Here is a 21,596-nt window from a genome sequence, read left to right on the forward strand (position 1 = left end):
GACCCGAAAACCCAAAATCAACCTGTAAAACAAAACTTGCCTAACAAAGGACTTAATGATCTTTCAAGTGCTTTCTATTGCTCATAACTTATAGACTTAGCTATTGGGGATTATGCAAACTTAGATCGTCACATATATATAATTAAATTTTGAATTCAGAGTTCAAGCTTATGTTTTATCATTTTTTTGTTTCAATGTTCAGGTGTTGTAAGAACGTTATTTTATTTCACTAATTGAACTGTAATATTTAGGTCCTTGTTCCTGTGATTCACCAGCTAGTCTGCTGTGGGAAAGATCTACGCTCTCAGGAAACAACCGAAGATATGAAAAACCTACTTTCGCAAAAGGTTTGCATTGAAGCTGTTATAAATGGTGAGAATTTATAACATTAACTAATCATTTGAATATTGGTACTTCCTATATTTACTCGTTACGCTCTCCCTCAAATCTTCACTTCTCCTCACAGAACTCCAAAAAGGGAAAAACAAAAAAGTTCACTTGTTTGACCTAAACGATTTTCTGCTGTTTACGGCCACTTAAAATGCTCCTCGTTAATTAAAGAAACTTCTTTCCACTTCGGTATTTGAAGTAAAAAAACCATTAAGCAAATAGGATAAAGCTTATTTTATGATGCGTTTGAAGGGTGTTAATTTGGAAAGATCAGATATTCACTCTCTTCCAGCTTTGTATGATATATGTAGATGCATTTGAACTTCATGCTTTTAGTGTTGAAGCTTGTGATTCTCAGCCTGATCCCAACAATCAGAGCTTATGCTTCATTAAGTTTAGGGACCATTGAGAAAAAAATTGAACTATTCTTGGGGTTATTTATGGGAGGCCGTTTTAACCTTAGACCATCTAATATGCCCAATTTTTCCCTTGGCTCGTCAAATCTGATCCAAAATGGACGTCCATTGACCTTTCAAATCTAATCTAAAATAATTCTACAGAGGTATTATTTTAGATCATATATGAAGAGTGAAAGGATTAAATTGATCACATTTGTAATTTTGGATTAAAATGACCTCATAGATATAATCAAAGTATCATTTTGATATTTTTTCTCAAATCCATCTTTTCCTCAACTTGGATTAGGTGCATGTTTCACACACCTCTTGATTAAATATGAGATCGAATACTTCATTTACCTTTTAAAATCTAATAAGTAGAATTTTAAACCTTTATGCTATTTTGATAAAGCTAAAGTATACTGAATTTTTTTTTTTACTTTTTTATTCCTTAAATTGGTCTTAGGCATCTAACTAGTTAGGCTAAGGCTAATTATGATGATATTGATGATGACGATGATGAACTTAATTACTCCTTGACATATGGATCCAATTAAGTTATATGCACCAATAATGATAATGATTATGATTAACTTGATCCTTGTCATATATATGGAGATAGTTAATATGCCATTGGTGATATGTTTGATTGGTTTTATTATAACTATATTTTTTAATCTTGACTTAACTAAGATTATATTTTGATACCCCATTTAATCTATGCATCTATGCCATGTATCTGATATCTTAAATTTGGTGTCCATTTTATAAATACTTATGATTTGTTTCCTTTATTCGATATTTTAAGATACATATTCTTCAAATTTATTTAATTGTTGTTATTAGGTAGATATTCTGCCATCTTTTCTATATTATAACAAGTAAATTCAATTATGCGGCTCAAGCTTTACTTGAGGGTCAAGGGACTTTATTTAATTGTTGTTATTGGTTTTCCTTTTTTAATCTTTGATATATAAAAATATATATATATGTTTCTACATGTAGATATTGAAGGAGGGAGAAAGGGAGGGAGTGTCATGTTATGTTATGATAGTTTGGAATTCTTATGGAATTCATTTGTTTTGGACAACTTCTCATATATAAAAGGAACGTTGTATGACATTGTGGTGGCCATTTATTACTTAATATTGTAAGCATTTGATTAAACAATGAAATGGATGCTTAATTAAATGAATTTTAGTTTATTTTATATTTTATATTTTTATTTAAGATCAATCATGTGGGTGTGGGTGTGGGTGTGGTACCCCAAGATCATATTTGGAAGAATTGTCCATTTTAATCTTTTTAATTATTTACCAACAAAAGCTTTTATAAATCATCAATATAAATCTATATATCAAGCGGAATCAACTAATAATCATATACACCATAATATTTCATTATATTCATTCAACAAAATTTCATTTACACCAGCTAGGAATCAGTACAATATACACTCTATCATAAACTCCTGACTACAAAAGAATAAAAGAAATTACAAACAAAACCAAAAGAAATCAGAGGATCTTCGTCACTCACTTTAACTGATCTCGACCTCTTCCCTGATATGAAATCATTAAAATTCACATAATCAACTAAAAAGCCTAGCAGAAATCCAAACTCACCAAAGCTTTCAACTCAAGGCAAGAAGAGTCAATATGCATGCTCAGTTTAGTCAATCTAGTTAATAACTTTCAATCTCATCAATGATCAGTCACCACTAGTGCGATCCAATATGATTAATAATAAAAAGTAGGAATCATTACGCTTAAATCCGTACATCAACATTTGTACGAAACTATAAATGCATCGATAATTAGAAATAATAATTAGTATCTGTATCAGTAGGATAATAAAAGCAGTAGAACAGTAAATCTGTACAATAAAAAGTAACTCATTGATACTGAAATCATGCGTGAGTCTATAGATGAATCGTAAGTATACAAGTGTCCATGCTAATGTCATCCACCTTATCTATGTTATATATTATATAATCACTATATGTATCAATTCTTATGCTATCCTATCTATCAGTGACATATGTCAATGATAGTAATATATGAATACAATAATATATGATTTAGTATAAAGTTCAGCAAAGCAGAACATCCAATTTTAATGTGATGTTTTAATCCTTTCTTTTTTATTCACTGCATCATTATATTATTAACATTATATTTCATCTTTTATCATTAAAATTCATCACCCTCTGTCCGTCAGCATTATCGGTCATCTGTTACAGGCTACAATCGGGGTAACATCACAATCATCTTTAAAAGAAAGTCTGTCAACCCACCCTCCTGCACAGTGTATTATATTTTAAAAGTCAACTCATATTAATTTATAGTGTTGATAGTCAGCCTTCCTTGCTTTCACAAAATGCATTTTAATATATGAAATGCAACATGAAATGCTCAGTTATATAAAATGAAAAAAAATCTGTATATCAACCTAAAGCTTTAAAAAATCTTAATTTTTATTATATATGGTAAAATTCAATAATGTTATAGTCAAAATGTTTATAATATTCAAATCTATCATATATAAAAAGTTACATAATAAATATTCAATAAATAAGGAGAAAATACATTTTTATCAATTTAGGAGAAAATAAATTTGTCAAACTCAAAATCTTTGAAAACTAAAATGAGAATTGTGTTACTTACTGTGACTAGAAATTTTCGAACAAAATAGACAGAAGAAAAAGCCTCGAACAACCTTCTCTCTCCTCCCTTTCCCTCTCTTCCTTGCGCAACGAGCTCGGCTGAGGGAGTTGCTTGGTGCTTAATGCTTAGGATATGAGAATTTAAATATATATAAAAACTCAATTAGTAGCGGAGCGCCACAGTGCTCAGTCCCAACACCGCAATGCTGCATGTTAAATCTAGAATTATTGTAGAACACAGACCCATGCACCGCAACTGTATTTTCTAGCACTACTATGCTCTCAAACCTAGCACCGCATCACTCCAGCACACAACGCCGTTGTGCTCTAGTTCAAACATAAATTCATTTTTCTTACAACATTTACCTCTTCAAACACATTTCGTATTTTTGGGTTTTTACAGTGGATATATGAATTGTTGGTCTTTCAAAAATAAAAAAATTGAATATAAAAAATAATATGGAACATTTGTGAGGCATTATGTTCCTTTTGGAGCAATTCTACATAATTTAATTCTTTCTTAGCATGTGCTTTCCGGTTTGGATAATGCTCGATTTTTCTTTTATAGAATGGGTGCCAAAACGCCTTATGAAGTTGTATATGGATTTCTGTGATAAGTCGACTGAAGCACCTAGTCATAAGTTGCTGAAAAAATTGTATAATTTGGAGGTAAGTACCTTGGTAAGAATATTTTGAAGTTTCCTTTTACATTTGTTTTGAATTAATTAATACAACTATGACAAATGAGGTGGATCGCTTATCTTTTTAAGCTTGCATTAGGTTTCAGAAGATGAAGTCATTGTATCAGATTGTGTCTTACAGGATAGATCAATATTGTCTTTCTTACATGCACTTGAGGTCCACAAAACAGTTGCACTATTAGACATTTCTTATAATTCCTTAGGTATGTTCTCTAATGTTGCTTTGCTAGTGTAGACAATTTCATAACTGGTTTTGTACGATGTTACTGCACACGATCTTTATTATGAAGTTGCGCTGCGACTTTTCACTATTTTGTTGCCTTACAGGAAACGAGACAATGGAAAAAATCCAACAGATTTTTACCTCTTCAAACCAAAAATATGGTGGTCTAACTCTGGATTTGCATTGCAATCGGTTTGGTCCAACTGCTTTATTCGAGGTTTTTATGTTACCAGCTTCAACAGTTGGATTCATGTAGGCATGTTCTGATGCCGATATATATGCTGTTTTCATAAATTAAAACTTTAAAAAGTCAAATAAGCTGTCAAATTTTTATTTTATTTTATTTCATACCTTTTTATGTTGGCCATTAAAAGAGAAGCATAATACTAAGTTAAGTGTGGTAGAGACGAGGATGCTCGATGAGTGGCTTTACCCTTAGAGATAGAATATGAAATGAGCATATACGTAAAAAGGTTGGACTAGCTCCAGTAGAAGATAAGATTAGTGAGAGTCGCCTTAGATGGTTTGGTCACATAAAACGGCGGCCTTCCAATGACCCGGTTAGGAGAGTAGAGGTATTAGATTTGACTTATGTTAAGAAAGATAGAGGCAGACCTAAAAAGACTTGGTTAGAAAATATTAGGAATGACCTTTATTTATTAGATTTAAACGAGAATTTGACCTTTAATAGGACACAATGGAGAAAAAAGATTCATGTAGCCGACCCCACGTAGTGGGATAAAGGCTTGATGATGATGTTGTTGTTGTTGTTATTTCATACCTTTTTCACAAGAAATCTGCAACTAAGGTTAAAATTTATATTACTTGAACTCAAAATTGTTTTTCCTTTTCTTGAGAAGTATTTGTCTTTATGAACAGATATGTGAATGCCCAGTCATGTTCAAACGTCTTGAAGTGCTTAATCTATCTCAGAATCGTCTCACGGATGCTTGCAATTCATACCTTTCTACCATCCTTGAAAATTGTCAAGGTTTCAAAAAATATATTTTTTTCAAGCTGTTGTTTGTTTTAACAATTTTGGATTAATATTGAAATGTCCAATCTATTATGAAATCCGGTGGTTGCTATTAGCATAATTAAACATGTATTAAACGCTTTATTAGGAATCCACCAATCAGGCTGTTACACGTGTATCTATACTTCCTAGAATCTATTTATAGGTCTTTACTGTACACTGTCATTAATCAAGAAAATCAATTTCATCTTCTTCCTTCATCCGGTTCTCTCTTCTCTCGTGGCGTTCGCTTCTTTATGGTATCAGAAGCGGTCCATCCTTGAGACCTTTCATGGCTTCCTCTGCCTCTGCCGCAGCTTCCTCTCGCACAACGGCGGCCATCGGCGACACTTCCGATAAGCCTCTTCTCTGTCCCTCTCTCAAATTCATCATATCCAATCTAAAATCTCTTGTTCCCCACCAACTTTCCATGGATAACTACCCAATCTGGAGAAATCAGATCTTCAAACTTTTCAAGGCCAACGGCTTTGAATCGTTTCTTGATTCTCCTCCCTTGTTCTCCGCTGATCAAGCCCAATCGGATCCAGATTCTGATGCTTCCAAATGGTTTCTCACCGACAGAAATCTCGCCGCCGCAATCTCCTCAACCATCTCTGCCTCTGTCATCCCCTACGTTATGCATCTTGAATCCAGCTACGAAATCTGGAGCGCGCTTCAAACACGATTTCAATTAGCAAATCGTTCTAAGGTGATGCAGCTCAAAAATGAGCTCCAAAACATCTCAACGCGCAACATTTCAATGCAAGATTACCTTATGAAAATCAAGAAAACCATTGATATGATCATCTCCGCCAGCTGTCAACTGGACAACGAAGATATCATTCTTCACATACTCAATGGTCTCCCACCTCCCTACCAACCTTTCAAAACTGCAATTCGGACTCTGCAATCCCCACTGTCTTTAGACAGTCTTTATGCCATGCTCACTAGTGAAGAAATACACCTTCGTCAAGACTCCCAGCGGTTCTCTACGGTAGCTGACAATCACACCGCTTTATACACCAACCGCAGACGTGGACGACGTGGTCGTGGACGCTCCCAGCAACCACCCACGTCTTCCGTCAAATAGGCTCAAAATCAGCTCTGGTCTGTCAAATCTGTACCAAACGCGGTCACTCCGCAGACGTTTGCTGACACCGACATAATCCAAACTATGTCACTCCCTCCCCTTAGTCGACAACAAATAGCCAAGCTCTGATCGCCACAGCTGACTCGTCTTCCTCAGAGTGGTATCTCGACTCCGGCGCCTCGACTCACATGACGAACGGTAATGAAAACCTTGCTCAACCGTCAGCCTATCACGACACCGACAGTGTCATGGTTGGGGATGGAAGATCAGTTCCCATCGCGCACTCTGGCACGGGACTTCTTCCTACCCCTGAGCGTAAGCTGCTATTATCTAATCTACTTCACATACCCGCTATTTCTCACAATCTAATTTCGATTTCCAAACTTGTATGTGAAAATAACATCTCTATTACATTTGAACCTCATGGTTTCTTGATGAAAGATTTGCAGACTAACAGAATTCTCCTTCGCGGTCCCTGCAAGGCCGGCCTCTATCCCATTTCGATCAAGAATCCTGCGGAAAATCAACTGGCTCTCGCTACCAGTCAGCATCGTTCTCCAAATTGGCACGAACACTTGGGTCATCCCCATCAACGCTACTTGATCAAATCTCTCAGGACTATCCGACCTTGCACATAAAGAATACAAATAATAGCTGCACTTCTTGTAAAATTTGTAAAAGCCACAAGTTGAGCTTTCCTCACTCTGTAACCCGAAAAAGAACTCCTCTTTCTATGCTACATTCGGACATATGGGGACCTTCCCCGGTTTCTTCAATACAAGGATCCCGCTATTATTTGCTCATTGTTGATGATTATTCTCGATACATTTGGGTTTTTCCGTTTTATGCTAAAACTGACGTTCCGATCATATTCACTAATTTTATAAATTCATTGAAAAACAAACTTCTCACCAAGTTCAGGTGGTGCGCACCGACGGCGGCTCCGAATTCGTCAATCACCAGTTCCAGAACTTCCTTCAGTCCAAAGGAATTCATCATCAACTCTCCTGCCCCTATACGCCCGAACAGAACGGCGTTGCCGAACGAAAACACCGACACCTAGTCGACATGGCCAGAACCTTGCTACACACTGCGTATATGCCTCCTCAATATTGGCCAGATGTGATCCTGACGGCTGCTCACCTCATCAATCGGATGCCGACACCCACGACCAACAACACCCCTCCAATACTGCTCATGTTCAACAGTGAACCCGACTACAACAACCTTCGTACCTTTGGATGCGAGTGTTTCCCCCTTCTACCAAAGCACTCTCGCACAAGCTGCAACCCAACTCTGTATCCTGCGTTTTCCTTCGCTACGCCAATAACTATAAAGGCTACAAGTGCTTAAATAAAGCAACTAACAGGATCATCATCTCTTGTCACGTCCAATTTATAGAAAATTCTTTTCCTTTCTCTAACTCTCGTTCAACTAATTCCCCTCCTCCCACTATTTTGCCTCCCTCATTTCTAATACCGTCCTCAACTCTGCAGCAGGTCTCTACAAATCAACCAACCATGTCGAATGATTCTTCAAACTCTCTCACGGGCAATCTACCACTGCCATTCAACTCTCCTACCTGCTCTCCGATAGCCAACTCCCAGACGGACAACTCCCAATTAAACTCTAGCAAATCCGCAGCTCGGCATCCTATGCTAACTCGTGCCAAAACAGGATCTCTGAAGCCAGTCATCCGCTTAAACCTTCTTCACAACCAATTTTCTCAGCAGGATCCTACCAGCTACTCCGAAGCCAATAAAACACATGAGTGGCGCAATGCCATGGCTGTCGATTTCGTAGCACTCCAAAAGCAAGATACATGGCAACTGGTTCCTGCGCCTCCGAACAAACAAATCCTGGGATGTAAATGGACATATCGCAGAAAATTCCATTCTGACGGAACCGTCGCTTGGTATAAGGCACGGCTGGTAGCACAGGGCAACCAACAAGAATTTGGACTCGACTACGTTGAGACCTTCAGCACGGTAGCCAAACTACCTACAATTCGAGTACTCTTCACTATCGCTCTTCATAACGACTGGAAAATACACCAATTAGACGTCGAGAACGCTTTTCTTCACGGCGACATCCAAGAAACCGTATACATGAGGCAGCCCAAAGGATTTGAAGATACAACACAACCTGATCATGTATGCCTTCTACGGAAAGCATTGTATGGTCTTAAACAGGCTCCAAGGCAATGATATACTACATTATGCAATCACCTGCTTCGATTCGGCTTCTACCCGAGCAAAGCAGATCCCTCCCTCCTTATCTTCAATCAAGGTCGACAAAAATGTTCTTACTCATCTACGTGGACGATATTCTTCTCACCGGTTCCGACGATGACGCTATTTCACAGTTTCTTCACCAACTCAATCAAACATTTGCACTAAAACATCTCGGAACAGCAAATCACTTTCTCGGCATCCGAATTCAACACACGCAAGATAAGTACTTTCTATCACAAGAATCGTATGCACTTTCCATTATCCAACAAGCAAATCTAACTAACTGCAACCTTGCAGCTAATCCATCCTGCACCAAGCTTTCGGCCAACACCGTAAAGGATTCCGCTAACTTGGCCGATCCCAGAACATATCGCCAGATCACCGGCGCTCTGCAATATCTAACTATTACTCGACCAGATATCGCATACGCCGTCAACACACTATCACAACATATGCATGCTCCGCAGTCGGATCACGTTTTTCTCCTCAAAAGACTAATTCAGTATCTTCAAGGAACAACGAACTTTGGTCTTCCGATTCTGAAATCGGACCTACAACTCACCTCCTTCTCCGATGCCGACTGGGCAAGCGATCCAATAACTCGAAAATCAACTTCGGGTTATGTACCTTTCTTGGATCAACGCTGGTTTCCTGGACAGTAAAGAAACAAACGACGGTATCCCGGTCCTCAACGGAATCAGAATACAGAGCTCTTGCCTCCGCCGTTGACGACACTATATGGCTCAAGTGACTGCTCTCTGATTTTTGTATTACTCATGAAGATCCGGTGGCTCTACACTGCGACAACACTTCAGCCATCGCCTTAGCCACCAATCCCGTCTATCACGCTCGAACCAAACACATCGAGATCGACCACATATTTGTCCGAGAACACATCATCAACCATCATCTAAGGCTCGTTCCGATCAAAACTGAAGATCAGGTAGTTGATATCTTTACCAAGCCTCTGTCTACACCGCGCTTCAAAAAGCTCCGGGACAAACTCACCATCAGCTCAGATCCGTTCGTTTGAGGGGGGATATTAGCATAATTAAACATGTATTAAACGCTTTATTAGGAATCCACCAATCAGGCTGTTACACGTGTATCTATACTTCCTAGAATCTATTTATAGGTCTTTACTGTACACTGTCATTAATCAAGAAAATCAATTTCGTCTTCTTCCTTCATCCGGTTCTCTCTTCTCTCGTGGCGTTCGCTTCTTTAGTTGCAAGGTATGTTGATTCTTATAATTGGCTAGTAAACTTTCAATAGATGAACTTTCTTTCTCAAATGTTTATTGCATGATAAAACTAAGAAATTGAAGAAAGTCAAGATATTGTCATCTGGATTAGGGAATTGATATCATACATCATTATTTAGACTGCATTATATTACTGTGTTGTGATTCTTCACATTCATCATAAAATCTTACTTGCTAAATGATCTGAAATATTCAATTATGTGCAAGTTGACTTGCATTCAACGTAATAATATGTCAAGTTTGTTTGGTTTCATATGACAATTTTTTACAACGTGGTTGACAATTTTATCTTTACCGATGGTGATTACTTTTGATAGTTCTGGTATTTAATAGATGAATACCAATATATTTAGACCAAATAAAATTATATCTCTGAATAAATCATATTATTGTGAATGCTTTTTTAAAATTTTGATCAGATTTGTAGCAAACCATTTGACTTAAAACTCTTTCCAGTAAAATATCTTCTTATATTAGTTTCATGTATTATTTTGTAGCACTCTACAACTTAAAAATAGAACAATGCTCTTTAACGTCTAGAACAATTCAGAAGCTCGCAGACTGCTTGCATGGTGGATCGGTGCTTTCTCATCTTTTGATAGGTGCACCTTAAATTTTGCTCTTGAGAAATATATGTATTTTTTGTTTTCAAATCATTTCATCTAATTATTATCCCTCAATCTACGAGTCTTGCAGGAAAGAATAATCCTATATCTGCAAATACGATGGTTAATCTGCTGTCCAAACTTTTATCTTTGAAATGGTATATATCTAAAAGACCTTTGTAGATAATGGTGCATGTTTTCATTTAATACTAAGTGGGACTCTTTAAATACTTATTTGGTTCGCAATTTCTCAGAACTAAGTCTTACTGGTATAAGTTTAAACAAGCCTGTGGTAGACGGGCTTTTCCATCTTGCCAAGTCATCCAGTTTTTTTGCATTGTTTCTTGGAGGAACCTGTATGGGAGCTGTGGGTGAATTTCATTTATCAAGCCCTTCATATTCAGGAACTTCTGCCATCAAAGTACATAAATATCTTTTTTCAGTTAATGTAGGACGGGGCAATGAGGTTAACTGAGGCATTAAGTTGTGGACCACAAGAGTTGGAGAAGTTGGATCTCATAAGCAAGCAGACATTTCATAATTTGAGCTGTGCTTATAATCGGATGTCCACTACCTCTGTCTTGCAGAACCTCCATTATTACTCTGACAAGCTCTTAATCACCGTTCCTTTTTAACTGCTATACCATTCATTGTACTCATGAGTAATAGGATATATACGGTGTGATGCTATGCAAGAAGATGATGAACAGTAATATGAAAAGGAGTCTTGGCTTGCACTCTGTTCTTCACCATTTCCTCATTCATGTATTAGTTTTTCCATTGCAGGAATTGGAGCTCTGTTGAATGGAGTTCAACATGGTATCAGAGCTGTTGTGCCCTCCGGTTTTGATTTTTCCTGGTACTCTGTTTCTTGTTTTATTCTACTAATGGAGACTCCTTCTCAATCCTCAACCTCTTCTCAAACATTGGCGGTTGTAAAAATGGCCGATGTTGCCATTCCTTCACAGCTTAAGTTTTTAATGACAAATGTCAAATCTGTTCTTAACATTCAACTTACTGCCGATAGCTATCCACTTTGGAAATCTCAAATTCTGAAACTCTTCACTGCTAACGGTTTTGACGGGTATTTGGATGGTTCTACACCAAAACCCACGAAATTTCTGTCTACTGATCCAAAAATTGTTCCCAACCCCGAATATTACACTTGGTTGCTTGTTGATCAGAATCTAGCTGCCGTTTTATATTCCACAATTTCTACAACTTTTCTTCCCTACGTTCTCAATCTTGACTCATGCTTGGAGATTTGGCAGACGATTGAGCGACGTTTACAATCAACAAACCGCTCTCGCATTCTCCAACTTAAAAATGAACTTCATCACATCTCTATGAAGGATAAATCTATGATGCAATATCTATCAGAAATCAAGAGCAAGATTGATGCTATTGGTTCATCCAGTTCTCCTCTTCCGTCGGAGGATATAATACTGTACACGCTGAATGGATTACCAAGTGCTTATCAAGCTTTTAAAATAGCCATAAGGATTAATTTGAATCCAATTAGTTTGGATGACTTCTACTCACTTCTATGTAGTGAAGAGCTGAATTTGGCAGCTGAGGCTGTCCGTGACATATCCATTACAACCCCTTCTTCTAAGCCGGTTCAAGCTTTTACGACTCAGCGAGGTCGAGCACATGGCCGAAATTATCGTGGACGCTCTTCTTCCCGGCCCTATAGAGTCCGCAGCTCATCTGGCCGTGGTGCTTCTTCCTCACAGCCTTTTGTAGAATGTCAAATTTGTGGGGAAAGTGGTCATTCTGCTTTCAAGTGTTGGTATCGTGCAGATTTCTCTCTTCCACCGCCTATACCTGCGTATTCCGCTGATAGCTCACAGCAGTCATCTGACTGGCTGTTGGATACAGGAGCAACTTCTCACTTGACATCAGATCCTGCTCAAGTCTACAATCCCAAACCTTATGCTGGACATCAACAAGTCATGATCGGTAATGGAGATCTTCTGTCAATTACTCATACTGGTAAAGGTTTACTTCCAACCCCTCACCGTAAGCTTCATCTTTCCTCCCTTCATATTGTTCCTAATCTAACTCAAAATCTTCTCTCTGTTAATCGTCTCACAACTGACAATTCTTGCTCCATTGTGTTTGATGCCACTGGCTACAAAATAAAGGATCTGAAGACCAACCACATTCTCCTTCACGGTCCATCTCGTTGAGGCCTCTATCCCATCCATACTGATTCCCCAAGATCCACTGCACACTCAGCTTTTACTTCAACCTCGTCTACAATTCAGCTTTGGCATCGACGTTTGGGCCACCCGTCGACTCCAGTTCTTCAAAAATTATGCAAATCAACAAACCTGCCTTTAGTTTCTAGTTTTAAAATTTTCCACTGTAATTCTTGTGAACTTTCAAAAAGTCACAAGTTATCTTTGTCTCCTTCTATTTCTAGATCAACTGCTGTTTTAGATTTAATACATAGTGATGTTTGGGGACCTTCGTCCACTATATCTTTAAATGGTTTCAAATATTATGTATTATTTGTGGATGATTTCAGTCGTTTTTCTTGGCTATATCCTCTAAAAGCTAAATCTGATGTACCGTCTGTTTTTTATCAGTTCAAAGCATTTGTTGAACGACATTTAAAAAAAAATCAAATGTTTACGCTTTGATGGAGGTGGAGAATACTCATCACATCATTTTCATAATTTTCTTATTCAAAATGGCATTTTACATCAAGTCACCTGTCCCTATACACCAGAACAAAACAGTGTTGCCGAGCGCAAGCATCGTCATATTCTTGAAACGACTCGTGCCATTCTTCATGATGCTAATCTACCCTCTCATTTTTGGGTTCATGCTGTACAGACTGCAATTTATCTCATAAATTGCTTACCTTCTCTTTCAAAAAAATCCTCCTCACCTTTTCAATTAATTTACGATCAACCACCTGACTATTCATTTCTTAAGACATTCGGTTGTTTGTGTTATCCTCTTCTTCCTCATCTCATTAAAAACAAATTTCATTCTAAATCATTACAGTGTATCTTTCTCGGGTATGCTTTTCCCACAAAAGGTTATCACTGCTTTCATCTTGTAACAGGAAAAATATTCACATCTCGACATGTGAAATTCTTTGAAACTATATTTCCTTTCTCCTCAAACAACAATTCTCTTATAGTTCCATCTACTGTATCATTTTCATATAGTCCACCCTCCATGTTTATTCCTTACATTATACAATCTTCTACTCCTACAGTTTCAACAGGCAAATCTATTTCCTCTATAAATTCTTCACATGGATGTTCTACTACTCTACATGTATCAAATCCATCGATTCCAACTTCATCTACTACAGTTCCTGTGCCACAACTAAATTCTGAATCAACTAATTCAGCCCCTGTTTTAGTAACTCGTCCACCATCACCTCAAAATCCATCTCTCCACCCAATGATCACTCGACTTCGGATTGGGACGACTAAACCTAAACATATTATCAGTATGAATGCAATCTCTATTCGAACTGATCCAACTTCTTATACTGAGGCAGTAAAACATTCGGTTTGGAGAAAGGCTGTGTCAGATGAATTTGATGCACTTCAACAGCAAGCAACGTGGATATTAGTTCCACCACATCCCACTCAGAATGTTTTAGGTTCTAAATGGATCTATAAAACAAAATTGAAAACTGATGGAACGATTGCACGATATAAGGCTCGACTAGTTTCCCAAGGATGCAGTCAGCAATATGGTTTGGTCTATCTTCAAACTTTTAGTCCTGTTGCCAAGCTTCCTACCATTCGAATTTTACTTTCGGTTGCTACCACTTTTAAGTGGGATATTCTTCAGCTTGATGTTTCAAATGCGTTCCTTCATGGGCATCTTAAAGATACTGTGTATATGTCTCAACCTTCTGGTTTTAAGGATTCCTTACATCCTGATTATGTCTGTCTTCTCAAGAAGTCTATTTATGGCTTGAAACAATCTCCTCGACAGTGGTTTGAGACCTTTTCAACTTACCTGCTTACTTATGGCTTCAAACATAGTACTGCTGATCCTTCGTTATTAATTTACAACAAACAATCAGCTGTTCTCTATATTCTGGTATATGTTGATGATATCTTGCTTACTAGTAATGATACAACTGTTATTAATCATCTGCTCAATGGTCTTTCCCATAAGTTTCGCATGAAGAATCTGGGCAGAATTTCTTACTTTCTCGGCATGCAGGTTTCTTATTCAGCAAATGGTTTACACTTATCTCAAGCTAACTATGCAGCCTCTATTCTTCACCGAGCTGGCATGGCTGAGTGTAAGCTGATTTCTTCTCCAATTCCGTCTAAGGTTATTGCTGATCCAACAAAGACTGCTATTCCTCTGAATCTCGCTACAGCAGACTTTTTCCGACATTTGGTAGGATCTCTACAATACTTGATGCTTACGCGTCCGGATATTTCCTTTATTGTGAATAAGTTATGTCAACATATGCACAGTCCTGATGATACTGATATCAAATTGCTTAAACGTCTTCTACGTTATATCAAAGGCACTATTAAATTTGGTTTACCGATTACTGCAACAAGTCTTGACTTCCATGCTTATTCAGATTCTGATTGGGCCGGTGACCCTCTTGACCGAAAATCAACTACTAGTTTTTGTGCTTTTCTCGGTAGCAACATCATTTCTTGGCAAGTCAAGAAACAAAAGACTGTCGCCCGTTCGTCTACCGAAGCAGAATATCGTGCTCTTGCTACGGCTGCTACAGATATTATCTGGCTTCTCAGGTTATTACAGGAATTTCAAATTCTTTCATCCAAGCCGACAGTCCTGATGTGTGATAATACATCATCCATAGCCATTGCTAAAAATCATATTTTCCATGCTAGAACGAAACATATTGAAATAGATTTCCATTTCGTTCAGGAATGAATTCAGAAAAATGTGCTTCGCATTTCACATGTTTATACCACTGATCAATTAGCTGATCTATTTACTAAAGCTCTTTCTATACCTAGATTTCAGGATTTGCGTGACAAGCTTAACATTGCCGAAGCCATTGTTAGCTTGCTGGGAGGTGATAAGCAAGCAAACATTTCATAATTTGAGCTGTGCTTATAATCGGATGTCCACTACCTCTGTCTTGCAGGAATTGGAGCTCTGTTGAATGGAGTTCAACAGGATCTGTCTGTCTGTTGCATTACCTCTGATTTTATTGACAAAATTTGTGGACATATTGTTCAGATTAATGATATTGTAGAGCTGAATCTTGGAGGAAATTCCATTGGTGATGAGGTTTTCTCTTTCTCTTTTCAAAGGCTGGTTTTATTTCCTATATTACATCTAAATTTAATCAGATACTTATTTTGAGGTTAAAATGTATCACAGGGTTGCTATGCGTTGGAATGCATGCTTTCTGATCCACAATGCAGTGTTAAATCTCTTATTATGGACAGATGCCATCTTGGGCTTGGTGGAATACTTCAAATTATTATTGCTTTAGCAGGTCTGTAGAACACAGAACCTTTCATTATCCAAGAACATGAATGAATAATACAAAATCAGACATTTCTCTCTTATTAAGATAATAAAATGCTGGATTTCAATTACTTTACCTGCTTATTTGAGAATAGTAAAACTTATTAAATTAACTTAGGTCCTTTTTCATGAAAGAATAATAACAAATACAAGTGTCTCATTGAATTTTATTTTTTGGATGATCATAGCATATGTTTCTCATGTGTTGGCTAAATTATTGAATTAACATCTAAGCTTTACAGCGTGCTGTATCTTTTTGGTATTCGTTGTTGTGGAAACGCAGAGAAAGGAAAAGAGAGCAGAAGGCGTACAGTAAAGAATCGAAGCAAGTATTATTATTCATTGTCCCTTCCTTACAACCTAGGTGTCTATATATAGACTAAGACATATATAAGTATAGTTGTAATAATGTGATAGGCTAATATCCTGTAACAAGAGATATGGTACAAATTATGTGTTTGTGTTTGTCTTCTTAATATGCCTCCTCAAACTGATGGATCTTTGGTTATCGTTAGTTTGAGCCGAAGATAATGGAACCTTGGTGTTGTCAAGTTCTTGGTAAAGATATCAGCGATCTGGTCGACAGAGCTGATAGTAAGTGGTCTGATGTGATTGTTTTGTATATGATCACGTATAAGCCGGTGATCTATTTCATTGTGTTTCGTCCTGGCGTGGAAGATGGGATTATTTGCGAGGGCGATGGTGGAAGTATTGTCGCAAAAAAGATCGGATGAGGGGGGAAGATCTAAATTGAAATCGGTTAGAAGATGTTTGATCCAAATTATATCAGCCGTGGCAGCAGCTAGTGCCTTGTACTCAGATTTGGCAGCAGCTAGTGCCCTGTACTCAGATTTGGTGGACGATCCTGCCACTGTAGTATGTTTCTTGGCAGCCCAGGAGATGAGAGTTTGACCGAGAAATGTACAGTAGCTGGTGGTTGATTTTCGGGATGAGGGATCGCCGGCCCAGTCGGCATCGGAGAACGTTCTGAGTTGTAGATCAGTTTTTGTGACAGGAAGTCTGAAGTCCAGAGTTCCTTTAATGTACCAGAATCCATTTTAATAGATAGATATGATTAGGTAACGGATTGTGCATATGTTGTGAAATCATATTAACAGCAAATGCAATATCTAGGCGCATTAATGTAAGGTACTGAAGTGATCCTGTTATACGCCTGTACGTGATCGGATCAGAAAGTGTGGGATCAGAAGTGATGTTAGACGGAAGCTTAGTTGTCATCGGGTTGGCCAGAGGATTACAGTCCGTGAGACCTGCTTGCTGTAGTATGGAGGCTGCATAAGATTTTTGTGATAAGAAATGAGTGTTTGAGGTATACTTGATGCAGATGCCGAGAAACTGATTTGCTAGGCCGAGTTGCTTCAGATGGAATCGAGCATTTAGCTGTTTTATGAGTTCCGAAACAGCCTTTTTGCAGTTACCTGTTATCAAAAAATCATCAACATATACTAATAGATAAATTTGAACTAAATTTTTCTTGTATGTTAGCAAGGAGGAATCAACTTGACTGTGTTGGAATCCGAGAGAGATAAGGTGGTTTGTGAACGTATTGTACCACTGTCATGGTGCTTGTTTAAGACCATATAAAGCCATGTGAAGTAAGCAGACATGGTCCGAATTAGATGCATTTTCAAAACCTTTTGGTTGTCGCATGTAAATTATCTCCGACAGTTGTCCGTGTAGGATGGCATTTTCAACATCAAATTGTTGAATTTCCCAGTTGTGAAAGAGAGCAATCGTTATGAGGATACGGACCATTGGCAGTTTTGCTACAAGGCTGAAAGTTTTCTGGTAATCGATGTCATGTTCTTGGTGATTACCTTGAGCCACCAAACGAGCTTTGAATTTAGCGATTGAACCGTCCGTATTTCGTTTTGTACGAAAGGTCCATTTGCAACCTAAGATAGAGGCGGACGGAGGTGGAGGGACAAGAGTCCAGGTCCCCTGTTTGTGTAGAGCTAGAAATTCGGTCGCCATGGCTTGACGCCATTCAAAAGATTTCATGGCTTCTTGATAAAGTTGGTTCGGCTGTGCTTGCAGAAGATAATTGATGAAGTAAATTCAGCCTAGTGCATGGTTTGAGGGAGCCAGTCTTTAGCCAAGTGATCATGGGGTGTGGGGGTATGATGCGTTGGTTTGGTTGGATGGATGGAGTATCAGATATAGTGGGAGAGACAGATGAAGGGATGGAGAGAGGTTGAGTGGGTGTGGCAGGATGAGTTTGTTGAGAGGAGTTAAGATGTATTTGATGATCCTGATTAGGCGGATTACAATTAGGCTGAACGTAAGAGGTTGGTAAAAGAAGAGATGGGAGTGGTAACAAGATTGTGGATGATTTGCTGGTCTGTGGTGTTTTGGAAAGGGAAAGAATGTTCAGAGAAAGTTATATGACGGAAATCGAGATAGAGTGAGAGGAACGGTTGAGACATTTGTAACCTTTGTACTGTTCAGAATATCCAAGGAAGACGCACGAATTTGATTTTGTTTGAAGCTTATGCCGAAGCTGATTAGGAGTAAGTGGGTAACTTTTGCATCCAAAGGTTTTAAAGTGAGAATATGAATGAGCTTTATTATAAAAGATTTGAAATGGGGAGACAGAGCCAGTCGTGCTCGAAGGTAGACGATTTATCAGATATATGGCGGTGAGGGCAGCGTCCGGCAAGAACTGATGCGGAATCGAGGCTTTATGGAGAAGAGTTCTTGTGGTTTCAAGAACGCGCCTGTGCTTGCGTTCTGCCATCCCGTTCTGCTCAAGGGTGTAGGGGCAAGATAGTTGATGTTGGATGTCGTTTGATTGAAGAAACTGAGTGAGAGTATTGTTGAGGTATTCAGTTCCACCATTGGTCCGGAGAGTTTTAATTTTATAGTTAGATTGATTTTCAATAAGCTTTTTAAAATTAATGAATATGTTTGGGACATCAGATTTGTTTTTGAGTGGGAATATCCATGTGTAGCGAGAACAGTCGTCGATAAAGGTTACGTAATACCGAAAACCTTGAGTAGAGGTCATGGGTTAGGGCCCCCAGACGTCAGAATGTAAAAGTTGAAGAGGAGAGAGCTTTTTATTACAAGAGTTGTCAAACGGTAATTTGTGTCATTTATAAGTTTTACAAGAAACACAATCAGAAGTAGATACATATATATGAAGTTGAGGATTGGCCCTGGCTATTAGCTACAGGATGCGTTGATTTGGGTGGCCGAGCCTGTTGTGCCAGACATCGAAGGTGGTACGAGTAGTCTGGAACACAGCTAGAGACGGGCAAGAAGGCTTGATAGGATAGAGCCCGTTTTTACAAAGTAGAAGAATAATGCGATCCGTCGTCAGGTCCTTGAAAAGAAAACCGTCATGATTGAATGTGATCGATATATTGTTATCTTTCACAAGATTAGAAATAGATAAAAGATTATAAGAGATATTCAGAATGTGAAGCAGTTTGGACAGCTTGATATTACGAGTCGGAGTAGGAAGGATGTCGGTGCCCGAGTGAGCAATTGGGATGTTCCTTCCATCACCAATGATGATAGAATCAGAACCTTGATATATAGGAGAGATTTTCGGAGTTGATGGTTATATGTTCTGAAGCTCTAGAGTCAAGGTACCACTCATTAGGCAGATGATCGGTAGTGGCTGCCAGAGCTTTCGTTGTGTTGGAGGTTTGCGACGACGGAGAGTAATTGATGTTGAGACGATGCCAGCAGGAAACCACAAGATGCCCTTTCTTGTTGCAGATCTGACAAATGGGAATTGGCTTCTGAGGGTCTCGACTGGTGTATTGGGTGTTTTGTGAAGATCTCCCTCTGGTTCTTTTGGAACGCCCTCAGACAGTGTATAGGGCGGTTTGTGAATCAGTAACGGGAATGGTTCTTGAAAGTTCATTGTGAACATGAATCTCTTTATTGATGGTAAGAGAGTAGAAGTTATCAAGACTGAGGGAGGTTTGCATAGTGTGAATCGTAGTTTTGAAGGCTTGATAGGGAGGAGGTAAGCCATTCAAGATGTACATTATGATATCCTCAGGATCAATAGTAGAACCAGCCGCGACAATCTGATCGACGTGATTCTTGATTGTAGTGAGATATTGGATCATAGATTGGTTTTTCATCAAGACATTGTGTAGCTCATTCTTGAGCTAAATGACTTTTGAACGGTTCAAAGATTGAAATCGAGTTCGAGAGCCATCCACATGGCAGCTATGGAGTCAAAATGCAAGACGTAGGGAAGAATGGTTGGCGAAATTGTGAAGCAGATTGTGGCCGAGAGGTTCTGATCTGTATGAGACCAATCGGAGGATTGGTTGCTGGCATTCGACGAAGGTTCTTGCGAAGAAGATGAAGGTACAAGAAAGTTGTCGAAACCGTTAGCACGAAGAAGCTTAACGATTTGGCTCCTCCATATCGTGTAGTTGTTTGTGGTGAGTTGCATTGGGACCATAGTGCGAAGGTTGGATACTACAAACTTGAGTGAAGCCGAGATTCCGGTGGTGTCGAGTGGTGCAGTAGAGGAGGTGATGGATTGAGAGGAGGCGGAGGTGGACGCCATGGGAGGGAGGAACTCAAGATCTTGCCGTGTCTGATACCATGTGGAAATGCAGAGAAAGGAAAAGAGAGTAGAAGGCGTACAATAAAGAATAGAAGAAAGTATTATTATTCATTGTCCCTGCCTTACAACCTAGGTGTCTATATATAGACTAAGACATATATAAGTGCAGCTGTAATAATGTGATAGGCTAATATCCTGTAACAAGAGATATGGTACAAATTATGTGTTTGTGTTTGTCTTCTTAATAGTTGTGTGCTAGAAATGATCTAAAATTAGAAGAGCTTTTTTTTGTTATGTCGTATATATAATTTACTTTATTCTTCTATACACATTTAAAGTGATAGTTGAGGAATTTTTTGGGATGACAAACCAATACTCTATTCAAGTTAGTGATCATGCTCAAAAGCTTAGAAATGGCTGTTAATGAACTTGTTGAGCCTTTTGCAGAGATAGAGCTGATTTTAGAATGACCATATCTTTTTAGGATAAGATATTTATAGTTGTTTGGATGGATGGTAGTTTGGTACTTTTGGCGAGAGTGTAAGGAAGACACTTCTTTTGGAGAGGATGAACAGAGGGTGATTGAAGTTATATATCAATAGTCAATTCCCTTTTAACCTTAAAACTTTAGTCTATGGGTCAAGCACTTGAAACTAGGGGTGTCAATTCAGGTCAACGGAATGGGTTCGGGTCGAACTCGAAACTGACCCGGTACTATTCGGGTCAACCTGAACCCTACCCGTTTTTAAAAACGGGTCATGTTCTCGGACCCGAACCCAACCCGATTCGGGTCCTGATCAACCCGACCTGATTCGGGTCCGAGTCAACCCAACTCGACACGAATGACCGGGGGTTTACCAAAAATTGCTAGTTTTTGGGTCAACATTTGGGTCAATCTTCAATTTTGGGGTAAAAAACGGGTCAATCTCGAGTTTTTGGGTC

The 21,596-nt window shown here is 38.5% G+C and overlaps 1 protein-coding gene across 1 annotated transcript; it reads left to right on the forward strand.

Moving 5' to 3' along the window:
- The first annotated feature begins 260 nt into the window (after positions 1-260).
- LOC110097291 (protein TONSOKU-like) lies at positions 261-16,064 on the forward strand. The gene is made up of 9 exons (XM_028698828.1): positions 261-372; positions 4,022-4,122; positions 4,234-4,357; positions 4,482-4,594; positions 5,257-5,368; positions 10,478-10,582; positions 10,677-10,743; positions 15,708-15,853; positions 15,947-16,064. Exons 1-8 carry the CDS (start codon positions 324-326, stop codon positions 15,766-15,768), a joined length of 732 nt encoding a protein of 243 aa, XP_028554661.1. The 5' UTR covers positions 261-323; the 3' UTR covers positions 15,769-15,853; positions 15,947-16,064.
- The last annotated feature ends 5,532 nt before the right edge of the window (positions 16,065-21,596 follow it).

Source organism: Dendrobium catenatum, unplaced genomic scaffold (assembly GCF_001605985.2).
Source record: "Dendrobium catenatum unplaced genomic scaffold, ASM160598v2 fragScaff_scaffold_1157, whole genome shotgun sequence".
NCBI lineage: Eukaryota > Viridiplantae > Streptophyta > Magnoliopsida > Asparagales > Orchidaceae > Dendrobium > Dendrobium catenatum.